The following is a 12,987-nucleotide window of genomic DNA, read 5'->3' as shown; positions in this document are numbered from 1 at the left end:
TGCGTGTTGTATGTGTGTAAGTTGTTGGGGCTTATATATATATATATATATATATATATGTGTGTGTGTTTGTGTGTGCGTGTGTGTGTGTGTTTGTGTGTATATGTATACGTATGGATGTATGTATGTATGTATGTATGTATGTATATTCTATCCAATATCTCTCTAGACACGTTCCTTTGATATATGTAATATATATATAAACTAATACTTATATATTAAATGTATATATATGTACACACACACTCACACATATATATATATATATGTATATATATAGGTAAGATCTGTTGAGAGTGCTTTGTCTTTCATTTCCTCTCCCATAACACACTTGTCACTCTATCTACAGTATCTTATCTAACCATCGCTTTCCCCTACCTCTCACGTATACAAACACGCCCCTGTAACTATAGTGCGGATGGGAGCAAGGTCAAGCTCACCGCAGCACTCGCGACAGCAAAATGCCTTTGGTTTTGTGCGGCGTACTCGGCATCGGCTTCGTACAGTGTCAGTGCCTTCTGCGCGTATGTACCAAGTATCGTTTCACGTGCATATAGCCACGGATAAGATAACAGTTAATTGGATTCGTTGTTGTGTATGGAGTACGTGTGTATGTGGTGTTTTATATTCAAGTCTGTATATGGAGATATGACAAAGGATGTCGATACACAAATAGAGATATCATTTAACTGTGTGGTTATTTGTGTTCTGTGGGAGTATATTCGTGTCTATATATGGAGACATGACAAAGGATATTTATTGCAATCAATTTCGTAGTTATTTGTATAGATCGAATTGTGCTGCATACAGGTGTGTATGGATTTATGTATATTTATATAACTATCATCTATGCGGCCCTCTTGCACACGCACACATTCTGGTACTACTTTTAGGGTTTTTTGGGTATATGATAGACGTGTGTTGCACGGGAGATGTGTTGGGCCATGTATGGATTGCTAGTCATCTGTGTAATGGAGAGTTTGTAACGCTACGATTCAGCGTTATTTCTAAAGGTTTGTAATTCTGGTCTGTGCCGTTCCTGAATAAAAACCTCAACACTAAAACCCTGAAACAATCCCTAAACTCTAAAACTCTAAAACTGCTAAACCCTAAAACCCTGAAACAAACTCTAAAACCCTAAAACCCTGAATTGCAGATTGGCTACTGCCGTTGCCGGGGCTCTTCTGTGTGCACTGAACAATCCCTTTGCGAAAGGACGGCTCAATAGCAAACTGGTATGTGGGATAACTACGTGTATATATCTATATATGTCATGACTTTAACTATATATGTCATGACTGTAACTATATATGTCATAACTTTAACTATATATGTCATGACTTTAATTGTGCATGTCATGACTTTAACTATGTATGTCATGACTTTAAATATATATGTCATGACTTTAACTATGTATGTCATAACTTTAACTACAGGTCATGACTTTAACTATATATGTCATGACTTTAACTATATATGTTATAACTTTAACTATATATGTCATGACTTTAACTATATATGTCATGACTTTGGTGTGTTACATTCGCAGATATGATAGTGTCGTAGTTCAGGGACTCGGAAGTAGGGCGGTCTAGTGACTGCTCTGTGTGCCTTTGAATCCCTTGATGCGCACATAAGCAGACGCAACAGGTCAAAAGCTCCAATGATTGGTCTTAACCACCGTAGTATCCTCCTTCACATCCACATATCTCTCATACAAAGACCGGCCTGATTGTACCTTTGTAACCATAGGTTCCATAGTACCGATTTTTACCTTTCTATTTCGCTCGTACGCAGATGGGGAAGGTGGCTGTGCACAGTCTAGTGACAGCTGTGTCCATCGGTTGCCTAGCAACGTCCATCCCGATGCTGAGCCCCTCCCGCGTGTTCCTGATCTTCGAGTCAACGACCGTTGTCATGATAACCGTGCTGAGCATGGTTCTCTCTCGGTCCAATCGGCTGGTGCCCATGCAGGCCAAGCGCGGCGTTGTACTCGTACTCGTCGGCGTCCTGTGTGTGTGGTTCTTCGATACCACCACGGCCAATCAATTCGCAGAGATTGCGAGCGAGGGAGCAGCGGCCGCGCTGTCGACCAATGAAACCGAAGATAATATCCTCGAGGAGGCCATCTTAGATGAGCATGCGGCAAAGGTGTTGCTCTCACCCGAGTCTGTTTCGGCAAACGATTTCCCTACTGGTAAGAGCAGCACAGAGCGTATTGCAATGCTTTGTGCATCTGTACACAACCGAATGGGCTTTCGTTTTGCATTGACACAGTGATCTAGGGTGTTGTGTGTGTGTGTGTGTAGAAAATATCGTCCACACACACGCTTGATAGAAACGTGCGTGTATGTAGATGAAAGGCATATGCAAGTATACGTCATATTGACTGGTGCGCTTGTCAGAGATGGGCAAATGTGCAGATAGACAGAATACGTATACATGCTAAAGTGTATGCAAACATGCTAAAGTATACGTATACACGCTAAAGTGTATGTACACATGCTTCATAGTTACACACATGCACAACCCATCATGAGCATGTACTTGTCGAGAGAGAATGCGTGAGTCCGTCTGGATCACATTCACGAACACACCTCATACACAAAAGCATTCTAAACACTCACAACATGTGTATTTGCGGAAGTTACAACCGGGACATTCTACCTTCACATACACACACACGTTGGATTGGCAGGAGAGGTACATCTGCCTTGTCTAATAACTACACTTCACATTCACATTAACACACTCGCACACATACACACGCACACACATACGCATTCAGGGCTTCTTCTGGTGTTGTTGGCCGCTGGGGCTGAAGTTATAGCACAGCGCATGACGCGAAAAACCAGCAGCGACATCGACTCGGCAACACGACTCATTCCCATGTCACAGATAGGCGCAGCTATACTGTGTGCCATCTGGTACATGTGCTCACAGCCCATTGCAGATGGGTAAGTTAGGGTTGTAATGATTGTCACAAGTGGATATGTGTATATGAATTTATGTATATATATGTATATATACGTCTCTTAATTATATATATATATATATGTATATATATATATGTCTGTATTTGTGTATATATCTATGTGTGTGTGTGCATGTGTGTATGTATATCGTGTATAGTGTCTCAGTATGACTGTCTTTATTGTTTTCGGGGGAGGGTTGTGTTCTCGAACATTCTCAATATCATCCGAAGTACAGCTTTCATTTCAGATAAATCTAGACGTAAACATGTATATATGCGCGGGACATAAAGGTGTATATATATACATGCATATATACGTGTGATATATACACACAAATATACATGCATATATACGTGTATATGTACATGCATATATACGTGTGATATATACATACATATATACGTGTATATATACAAGCATAAATACGTGCGTATATACGTGTTTATGTACATATTTATATGCATGTATATTTAAATATACATGTGTTATATACATGTATATATTCATGTGAGCGTCTAGTAGCGCAGACAGGCGTTCTATGCTGCGTGCTCTAGTATAAATGTTCTCAGGGACTTTATTGTTGTGTATGTCATGCTCAGATAAATTTCGTCTCAACGCCTGATACATTATGATAGAAGTACAAGGTCAATAACTTTCTCGCAATATCTTGATATCATCACATACAACATCCCAAACATTCCGTTAACTTCGTGTACGTACTTTTCGACACAGTCTACTGTCTCATGGCCTCGTCTCATCTACCCCCTATTCACCTCCCCTATTCATCTTCCCCTTCCCCCCCCTTCCCCATACACACACACGTACACATTCACACATTTACACACATCCACATTCATACATTTACACACGCACACATTTATACACGTACACATTCACACATTTACACACACCCATATTCATACATTTACACTCACACATTCATACATTTACACACGTGCACATTCACACATTCATACATTTACACACGCACACATTCACACATTTACATATTTACACACGCACACATTCACACATTTACACACATCCACATTCATACATTTACAAACACACATTCATACATTCACACATTTATACACGTACACATTCACACATTTACACACACCCATATTCATACATTTACACACACGCATTCATACATTTACACACGTGCACACTTTTACACACACACACATTCACACATTTACACACGTACACATTCACACATTTACACACACACACATTCATACATTTACACACACACCCATCCATACATTTACACACGTACACATTCACACATTTACACACACACACATTCATACATTTGCACACGAACACATTCATACATTCACACATTTACACACACACACATTCACACATTCATACATTTACACACACACACATTCGTACATTCACACATTTACACACGTACACATTCACACATTTACACACACTCAGATTCATATATTTACACACACACACATTCTTACATTTACACACGCACACATTCATACATTCACACATTTACACACTCACATTCATACATTCACGCATTTACACCCGCACATTAAATACATTTATACATTCACATACGCCAGATCCCTGCTATTATTTCTTCTACAGATCCCTGCTATTATTTCTTCTACAGATCTCTGCTATCTGCTACAGACTCCTTCTTCTCTTGACCCTACTACAGACCCCTTCTCTCGTCCGCTAACCCACCCCACACACACACACAGACACGCCAACCCAAGCAACGGGTGGCTCATCCGCATGGGTGTGATGGCAGGAGGCATGACCTTCTTCACACACTACCTGAGCTCCATGCTCAACAGCACGTGTGCTCGGTCTCAATGGGCCCCATCTACCTACATCATCTGCGTGTTCCTGGCACTATGCATGTGCATGGTGTCTGGTTATGCTCAGTCGCTAGGGTTTATAGCGTTGGTAGGGTATACGCTGATGGTTGTGGGGACGTATGTTATTGGTCTGGTGGATAGGGCGATTACGGGCAGTGCTGAGCTGAAGAAGTAGGTGGTGCGAGGGGCAGGCTTGCTTCTGGCTATATATGTGTGTCTAAGGATGTGTATATGTATATTTGAATATGTTTATAAGTATTTATGTTTATTAGTATTTATGTGTATATGTATATATATATATATCTATATATATATATATATATATATGTATGTATGTATATATGTACATGTATGTATGTATGTATATATGGGTGTGTGTGTGTGTGGGTATGTGGACATGATATGTGTCACAAGTTGAACCACCAACGCTGCTTGCTTTGTGTATCGCAGTTCGTTTGCTTCCTTGTAGACACCACAGTCAGCTTTGAGCTGAAAACGTCTGGTGTTATAATACAAGTTAGTATGGTCGTATAGTACAAGTTAGTGTGGTGTTATAGTACAAGTTAGTAAGGTATTATAGTACAAGTTAGTGGTTGTCTCACACAGACACAAACAAGTCGATACTCGAGGGCATATGCACCCCACACCAAAGCCCCAAGCGTTTTCTGTCTAAAAGCGTTATGTACGATAGACCAATCAAAACATTTATTGTGTCTATTAAAACTTCGCTCCAGTACATAACTATCAATAGCAAACGACCATGTACTCATGTGCATACACACACCAACCAATAACACACTACGTAACATAAGACCATATATGCATGTACATATATACTTGTACATATATTCATGTACATACACACACCAACCAATAACACACTACGTAACATTAGACAATATATGCATGTACATATATACATGTACATACATTCATGTACATACACACTCCAACCACTAACACACTACGTATCGCGTGTGTATTTCGCAGATCCGCCCCACAGTCGTCGAGTCTGCCGCTGGTGGACCCGAAGTTCGGAAGCGCATCGCTGGATTCCTTGGGCATTGGTGGCTATGTCAATGTAGTTGTCAGCGTATCTGCAAGGTGCGTATGGATGTGTGCGTGTGTATGTCCTGATATACGCTTGTGTGTCTGTGCGGTGTGTGTTTGTATGTATATGTCCTGACATACACTTGTGTGTCGGTGCATGCCATCTGTGTGTCTGTGTGTATTTGTTATTGTTTTCGTTTTTGTGTTTGTATTGTGCTTTGTGTGGATGTGTATATTTGTATTGTGCTTTGTGTGTCTTTGTGTATGTCTGTTTGTATTTGTATTGTGCTTTGTGTGTCTGTGTGTATATTTGTATTGTGCTTTGTGTGTCTTTGTGTATGTCTGTGTGTTTTTGTGTTTGTATTTGTATTGTGCTTTGTGTGTCTATGTGTCTGTGTGCCTATGTGTGCGTCTTTGTGTATCTTTATATGCATTCGTATTCGTATTTTTGTCTCTTTTGTACGTTGTGTGTACCATCCTTACCCATTACCTTCCCCCTGACTATCCCCTACCACTACAGATATCTCAAGATCGTTCTGGGCGCCACTGAGTCCCGTCGCATCTTCTACTTCCTGTGCCTGAACTTCGCCTTCATGTTCATTGAGTTCGGCTACGGCTTCTGGACGAACAGTTTGGGCCTGATGTCAGATGCATTTCACATGCTCTTCGACAATTTGGCGTTGGCTATTGGGTTGGTGGCGAGTGTGGTGGGTAGATGGTCTAGTGATTCTACGTATACGTACGGCTACGGTCGTGTTGAGGTACGTTATCATATATATTTGTATATATATGTGTGTGTTGGGTGTGTGTGTGTGGATATATACCATATAGGTGTGCTCGTGCATGGGTCGTGCATCGAGTGATTTCTTCGTTTCGCTTCGTAACGTACTGCTGAAGTGTACCATGTGAAATGTATAGACCAGATATAATGCCCTCTGCTCGTCTCCTGCTGTCTCCGAGTCTTTTACTTCGGTTAGGTATTTGGTGGTCAGTGTATTGGGCCTAATGGTCCAGTGGTTTCTCATACACTTAGGGTTTTAGGGATTAGGGTTGTAGAGGTCCGTTCGCCCACATCTGCCTATCATTTATTGTTTATTGTTTGTGTGTGTATTCATGCGTTGTTTGCATGAAGACGTGTGGGTTTTAGGGTACACGGCTGTGAGCATTGCAAAAGTGAAGGTATTGTACACATTTGATCTATTCTACACATTAGCTTCATGACAACAATTGATACTTAATTTTTTCTATATATATATATATATATGTTTATTTATATTTATATTTATGTTAATATTTATATTTATATTTATATACATAAACATGTATATTTATTAAAGAAGGTTATATCCCATACATGTATACATGTACATATTACACAGCTTCTTGCACCAATATATATGCATGTGCATATAGCACAGGTTTAATCTCTCTCGCACCTACATATATACCTATACATATATTACAGATCATCTCATAAATATACATATATAACATGTACATGTACATATACATATAAATACAACAGCGTCATTCTCTCTCACCTGCATACATACATATACCTACAATACAGGTCCTCTCCGGCTACATCAACGGACTGTTCCTTGTGTTTATTGCTGTGAGTATCACTAAGGAGGCCGTTGCACGCATGTTTGAGAAACCTGAGATGACGACTGAGAATTTGCTTGGGGTATCATTTGCCGGTCTGCTAGTTAATTTGGTGGGCATGTTCTCCTTAGGACATGCGCATTCACATGGCGGCGGTGAGTTTGTGTGTACATGTGTGTAAAGTAGACGTATACATACTTGTATATATATATATATATATATCTGTGAGTATCTGTGAGTATCTGTGAGTATCTATCATATATGTGTGTGCGTGTGTGTGTACATGAACATGCATGTATCCATGAGAATTGATGTGTGTACATTGGTCCATGCACTCTTCTCCTTCGCCACATGCGCGTGTTCACTGGCTGTATGTGAGTCCTGTGCTGTTTTTGAGTGCATTTGCATTCGTGTTTCTGTGTGCCATGACGTGACGTCTTTCGACTGCGTGCAGTCCTCCATTTGTGCCGTTCAATCGAACAACACCGTTGATGTGGGTCTTTGTCTGTGTTTGCATCAGTGTTTGTGTCTGTTTTCGTGTCTGTGTCTGTGTTGGTGTATGTGTTTGTGTTGGCGTCTGTGTCTGTGTTGGTGTATGTGTCTGTGCTGGTGTCTGTGTCTGCGTATCCGATAGATTTGTATATCATTTCTAAGTACATGTATGATCAAGAGACAATATACCGAACTGTGTGCAAGATCCCGCGTAGTATGGTATCTATTCCACTCAATTCAATACCAACAAACCCTATCTCTGTGCTCCCTCCTCTCGATCCTACAAACCAAACAAGATAAGAGCGTAACATCACCTTTTGATGCCCATGGTGGTGATGAGCTCTCACAGCACACATGCTGCCACGCGTGTCCCTGGCCGTATAAGGAGGTCATATATCTACCTACCACCCTTCTGAGTCGTATATCTACCTACCACCCTTCTAAGTCATATATCTACCTATCACCCTTCTAAGTCGTATACCTACCTACCACCCTTCTAAGTCATATATCTACCTACCACCCTTCTAAGTCATGTATCTACCTACCTACCTTCTGCATCTCAGGAAACCATGGCCATTCGCATGGGTGTGGGAGTTCAAAGGAAAAGAAATCCGAAGATCATGGAAATGCACACGACAGGCCTACGGAACACGCACATGCACACGCACACGGAGTGCCGGAGAATGCTCATGGACATGCGCATGGGGCACCGACACAGACATGCGAGGTATGTATTCTTGGACGAGAATAGGATGCTGATGACGAATAATATGTATATGTTATTCATGTCTGTGTATATCAATATGTATATATATATATATATATATGGGTGTGTGTGTGTGTGTGTGTGTGCCTGTATATTCATATATATTCAAATCCTGTCATACATAATCATCTTATGCACACACAATCCTCTTTGCACGCCTTCTCACACTGCTGTGCTGTCCGTACTGTCAGGCTAATCACGGCCACGGGCATGGAGGTGGCGATAACCACGCACACGCACACGCACAAGAGGAAGAGGAAGAGATAGTAGAAGAGGACCATTCCGACCACGACGCCAACATGCGAGGTGTCTTTCTGCACGTCTTAGCCGACACATTGGGAAGTGTGGGGGTGATTATAGCGACGCTGCTTATAGGTATAGTGTGGTATGAAGTGTAAGGGTATGGGTTGTTATGGTAAGGCATGGTATAATATTGTACGATTTGGAAGGGTGTGGTATGATGTATGTATTTAATTTAATTTATATTTTACTATATACTCTACTATATATATATTATATATATATATATATATATATATATATATATATATATATATGTATATATATATATATATATATATATATATGCGTGTTTGTGTTTGTGTGTGCACTGTATCTATATTGTATAGTCATGACTCAAATAGATGTATATTTCTTGTATGCGTGTTTGTGTTTGTGTGTGCATTGTATCTATATAGTATAGTCATGACTCAAATAAGATGTATATTTCTTGTATATATATATATATATATGTATGTGTGTGTTTGTGTGTGTGTGTGAGTGGATGGACGGGTTGGTATGGGAATGTGAGTGCGTGGTAGTACTGTGACTTTATGCCTGTTTGTGTGTGTGTGGCAAGTTGCTTCTCGCGCAATGGTACTCTTCGCTGAGTGTTCTTGCCACGAAGTGAAATTGACCCGACTTTGGGTTCTGAGGTATAGGGTTTTAAGTCATTTTGCGTAGGTGTTGCGGTTTAGGGTTTTAGTACATGCTAGGCCAATTAGCTACGTGATACGATGAGATTTGGACTCGGGCTTATATCGGCAGTTGGGGGTTCGATAAATGGGCGGGAGTACCGAACATTTCTATGCCTATAGCACGTGGTAGCACCACAACTACGCATCTACAGATCTTCTACATTACAGCCAAACCGTTTATTATTATCAACTGCACCTGTCCGGAACCAAACCCCTAAAACCCTAAAATCCTAGAATACAGCCTCGTCTGGTGGCCAGTGGGTGCGCTACGCTCCCTATTTAAATGTACCCACATACACAATCATGCAAAGTATACCGTTTGTCTGCAGTGACACTCACTCTTCTTATTTGTAGACATCTAGGACACTCTAGCCCTGCACCTCAAACTGAGGGCAATTGGGCCGGTCTTGGAGGGCTTATGGTCTCAGCATCGGATCAATTGTACCTACAATACTTTCTCCATTGCACACTGCCTCCTACTCATTGTACCTACAACACTCTCTCCATTGCACACTGCCTCCTACTCATTGTACCTACAACACTCTCTCCATTACACACTGCCTCCTAATCATTGTACCTACAACACTCTCTCCATTGCACACTGTGTCCTTCTCATTGTACCTGTGCCTCTCACAGATAACTTTGGCTGGTGGATCGCTGATCCCATCTGCTCCATCTGCATAGCCGTGTTGATCATTCTCTCTGCCATGCCGTTGGTGCGTGGTCTCACCCGCCAGCTATTGCAACGCACCCCCAAGAGTGCCGAGAATAAGCTCAACCGCACCTTGGCCAAGGTGGGTGGACTGAGTGCACACACCTGCATAGCTGTGTGCATGTCTCAGATGGATAGCTGTGTGCATGTCTTCTGTACTGTTTGGTTTGTTCCGAAGTTGGTGGTTCGTTATGATGCAGGATCAGTATATCCTCGCGTGTAGTAGGATGAATGCACATTAGGGGTTTATGGGGGGGGGGGAACGAGGGTGGCCCCCCAAAAAAAGGTTTGAGGGGTGACCAAAAAAGAGGTTAATTGGGACAGTGCAGATGCCCTTACGTTGTTGTGTGGCACCTTGTCCATGCCTGTTCCTGATGTCTCGTGAATAGGTGCGTACCCCCTGTTCCTGTTTGGGTGTGCATGTACCTACCTATCTGCCTGCCTACCTACCATACGGAATACCGGCAACACAGTGCGTGGGAGACCTTGAGTGACTGGTAGAGTGTCTGCTGACTCGCTTGTTGCACAGGACAGTCAACACCACAGGCTACGTATAGCATGTTTGCACGAGTAAGCATCACATGGGAAATACAACCGACAAAGGAGGTGGGAAACGGGGTAGGGTTATAGGGTTTTCAGGAGGCCGGGGGGGGGGGGCTCGCGGAGACATGGTGTGGCAACTAATATATATATATATATGAGTCCCTGGGGCTTGTTGTGCTAATGTCATGCAGAAACCGTTCACGTTTCGTTTGGTGTTCCATTGTCTGTTCCCTCATGTCTACGCTAGTCTCACACAGAATCAGTGGGTGGTCACCACTGTCTACCTACCCCACAAGTACTTGCGCACCCAGTTATCTTCTATTCCTGTTCCTGTTCCTGTTCCCTATGTCTATTTATATTCCTATTCCTATTCCTATTCTTGAGCTACTCTCCTATTCCTATTCTTGAGCTACTCCTCCGATTCGCTGCTGAGTGACCATTGCCTTCCTTTGGTTTAGGTGCGAGCGATCGATGGCGTAGTGAACACATCGAACTTCCACTGCTGGCAATACACGGGCAGCAAAACAATCGCAACTGTGCATATACACGTGGACCAGGCGGCCCAGGAACAGGCCGTGCTCAACGAAGCCTCCACCTATTTGTAAGATTTAGGACCGTTTGCACCTGGCGGATCGAGAACTGATACTGGCATAGAATTGAGAGTTTGTGATTATGTGGGTTGAGCTGGGCATGCGCTCCAAATAGTTATATGTGCGTGTGCGTGTGTGTGTGCGTGATTGTTACACATGCGAAGGGCAATACTATGTGCTTGCTCAACTCAGTGCTTATTTCCCGTGAAGTTTTAATCCGATCATAGATACTTAGATCTGCTCGTAAACTCTTCACAAATGGGTGTAGTGCATAATGTATATTGTTTATGATTTATACATGGGTGTAGTGCAGGATGTATATTGTTTATGTTTTACACATGAGTGTAGTGCAGAATGTATATTGTTTATGTTTTATAAATACATGAAGAAGACTGGATGCACACGTTACATGTTAATTGAAGATTGTATGTATAACTAAGTTGTTATCTGCATACTTTCTAGCTATTGCTTTGTTTTTATTCTTACAGTATGTTGTTTATGTTTTTCTCTATTCCTAGTTTAAGCTTTTCTTCCGCAGCAGTGGATTTCACTTCATGTTGTCGTAGTGTGCAAGATGAACCTACATGTTAATCCCCTAAACCTCCAAACCCTGCAACTCTAAGATCAGGGCTGGAGGTAAATTTCAAATCAATTCTGATTTGTTTCTGCTGTCTGGTGGTGTCATTTTTGGAAGTTCAATGCTCTTAATAGAAACTCGCTCTAAATTTTTTATTTTTTTCCGTTTGATATTGATGTTTCTGCCCCTCTACTTTAATATACAGCTCAACAGCCGGGATTCACGATACCACGATACAAATCGTCAAGGAGAGTCTCTCGCACTTGCAAGCACGAGCAAGGCAACAAAACGGATTCACATACTCTCCAGCTACACCTGCATACGGTTAAAGTGTGCTAACGAATAATAAATATATCTGATTACCTGACTAGGATAATAAGAGTGATCGCCTCAGGCCAATACACTCTATTTTAAAAGGACATAGTGAGTTCATCAATAATTACAAACCATTCTTTACGACGAGGAGAGTATAGTATATGCTATTCGGCGTTTAAAAAGTAATCTACAAAATAGATAGTATTAATTCTCGATAATATAGTGCAGAGGTGCGCACATTCGTCAATTTATATGATACCATAGCCTCTTGCAAAAAAGGAACAAAACAAGGAAATGGTTAAACCCTGAAAACCCCTGCTATAATCTTTGCGAGAAACGTCCCTCGATATAATTCAGGTGTCTCCTGACGGTGATCCTTTGGCGACAGGCGAGCCCAATAGGACCCGAGCTTCGGGAGTAGTACATACGTCCGGCTTGGCACTGGTTCAGAATAAACCGTATCGAGCAAAAATATATTCGCTAATACACACGGGAGAATTTCATAGTCTACAACGGCGAATTTCGCAGA

The 12,987-nt window shown here is 41.6% G+C and overlaps 1 protein-coding gene across 1 annotated transcript in view; it reads left to right on the top strand.

The window, feature by feature from the left end:
- SARC_02916 (hypothetical protein) overlaps nucleotides 1-12,510 on the top strand; it is a 14,007-nt gene extending 1,497 nt beyond the window's left edge. The window contains exons 2-14 of the mRNA XM_014303304.1: nucleotides 414-524; nucleotides 1,157-1,235; nucleotides 1,798-2,197; nucleotides 2,789-2,957; nucleotides 4,712-5,002; nucleotides 5,822-5,935; nucleotides 6,402-6,642; nucleotides 7,452-7,641; nucleotides 8,542-8,705; nucleotides 8,936-9,119; nucleotides 10,358-10,515; nucleotides 11,435-11,577; nucleotides 12,349-12,510. Of these exons, the coding sequence (XP_014158779.1) occupies nucleotides 414-524; nucleotides 1,157-1,235; nucleotides 1,798-2,197; nucleotides 2,789-2,957; nucleotides 4,712-5,002; nucleotides 5,822-5,935; nucleotides 6,402-6,642; nucleotides 7,452-7,641; nucleotides 8,542-8,705; nucleotides 8,936-9,119; nucleotides 10,358-10,515; nucleotides 11,435-11,577; nucleotides 12,349-12,472 (2,368 nt within the window). The 3' untranslated portion in view covers nucleotides 12,473-12,510. The remainder of the gene's footprint in view (nucleotides 1-413; nucleotides 525-1,156; nucleotides 1,236-1,797; nucleotides 2,198-2,788; nucleotides 2,958-4,711; nucleotides 5,003-5,821; nucleotides 5,936-6,401; nucleotides 6,643-7,451; nucleotides 7,642-8,541; nucleotides 8,706-8,935; nucleotides 9,120-10,357; nucleotides 10,516-11,434; nucleotides 11,578-12,348) is intronic.
- Nucleotides 12,511-12,987: the final 477 nt, after the last annotated feature.

Source organism: Sphaeroforma arctica, assembly GCF_001186125.1.
Source record: "Sphaeroforma arctica JP610 unplaced genomic scaffold supercont1.138, whole genome shotgun sequence".
NCBI classification, from domain to species: domain Eukaryota; class Ichthyosporea; order Ichthyophonida; genus Sphaeroforma; species Sphaeroforma arctica.
This window is presented reverse-complemented; position numbering and strand designations above follow the sequence as displayed.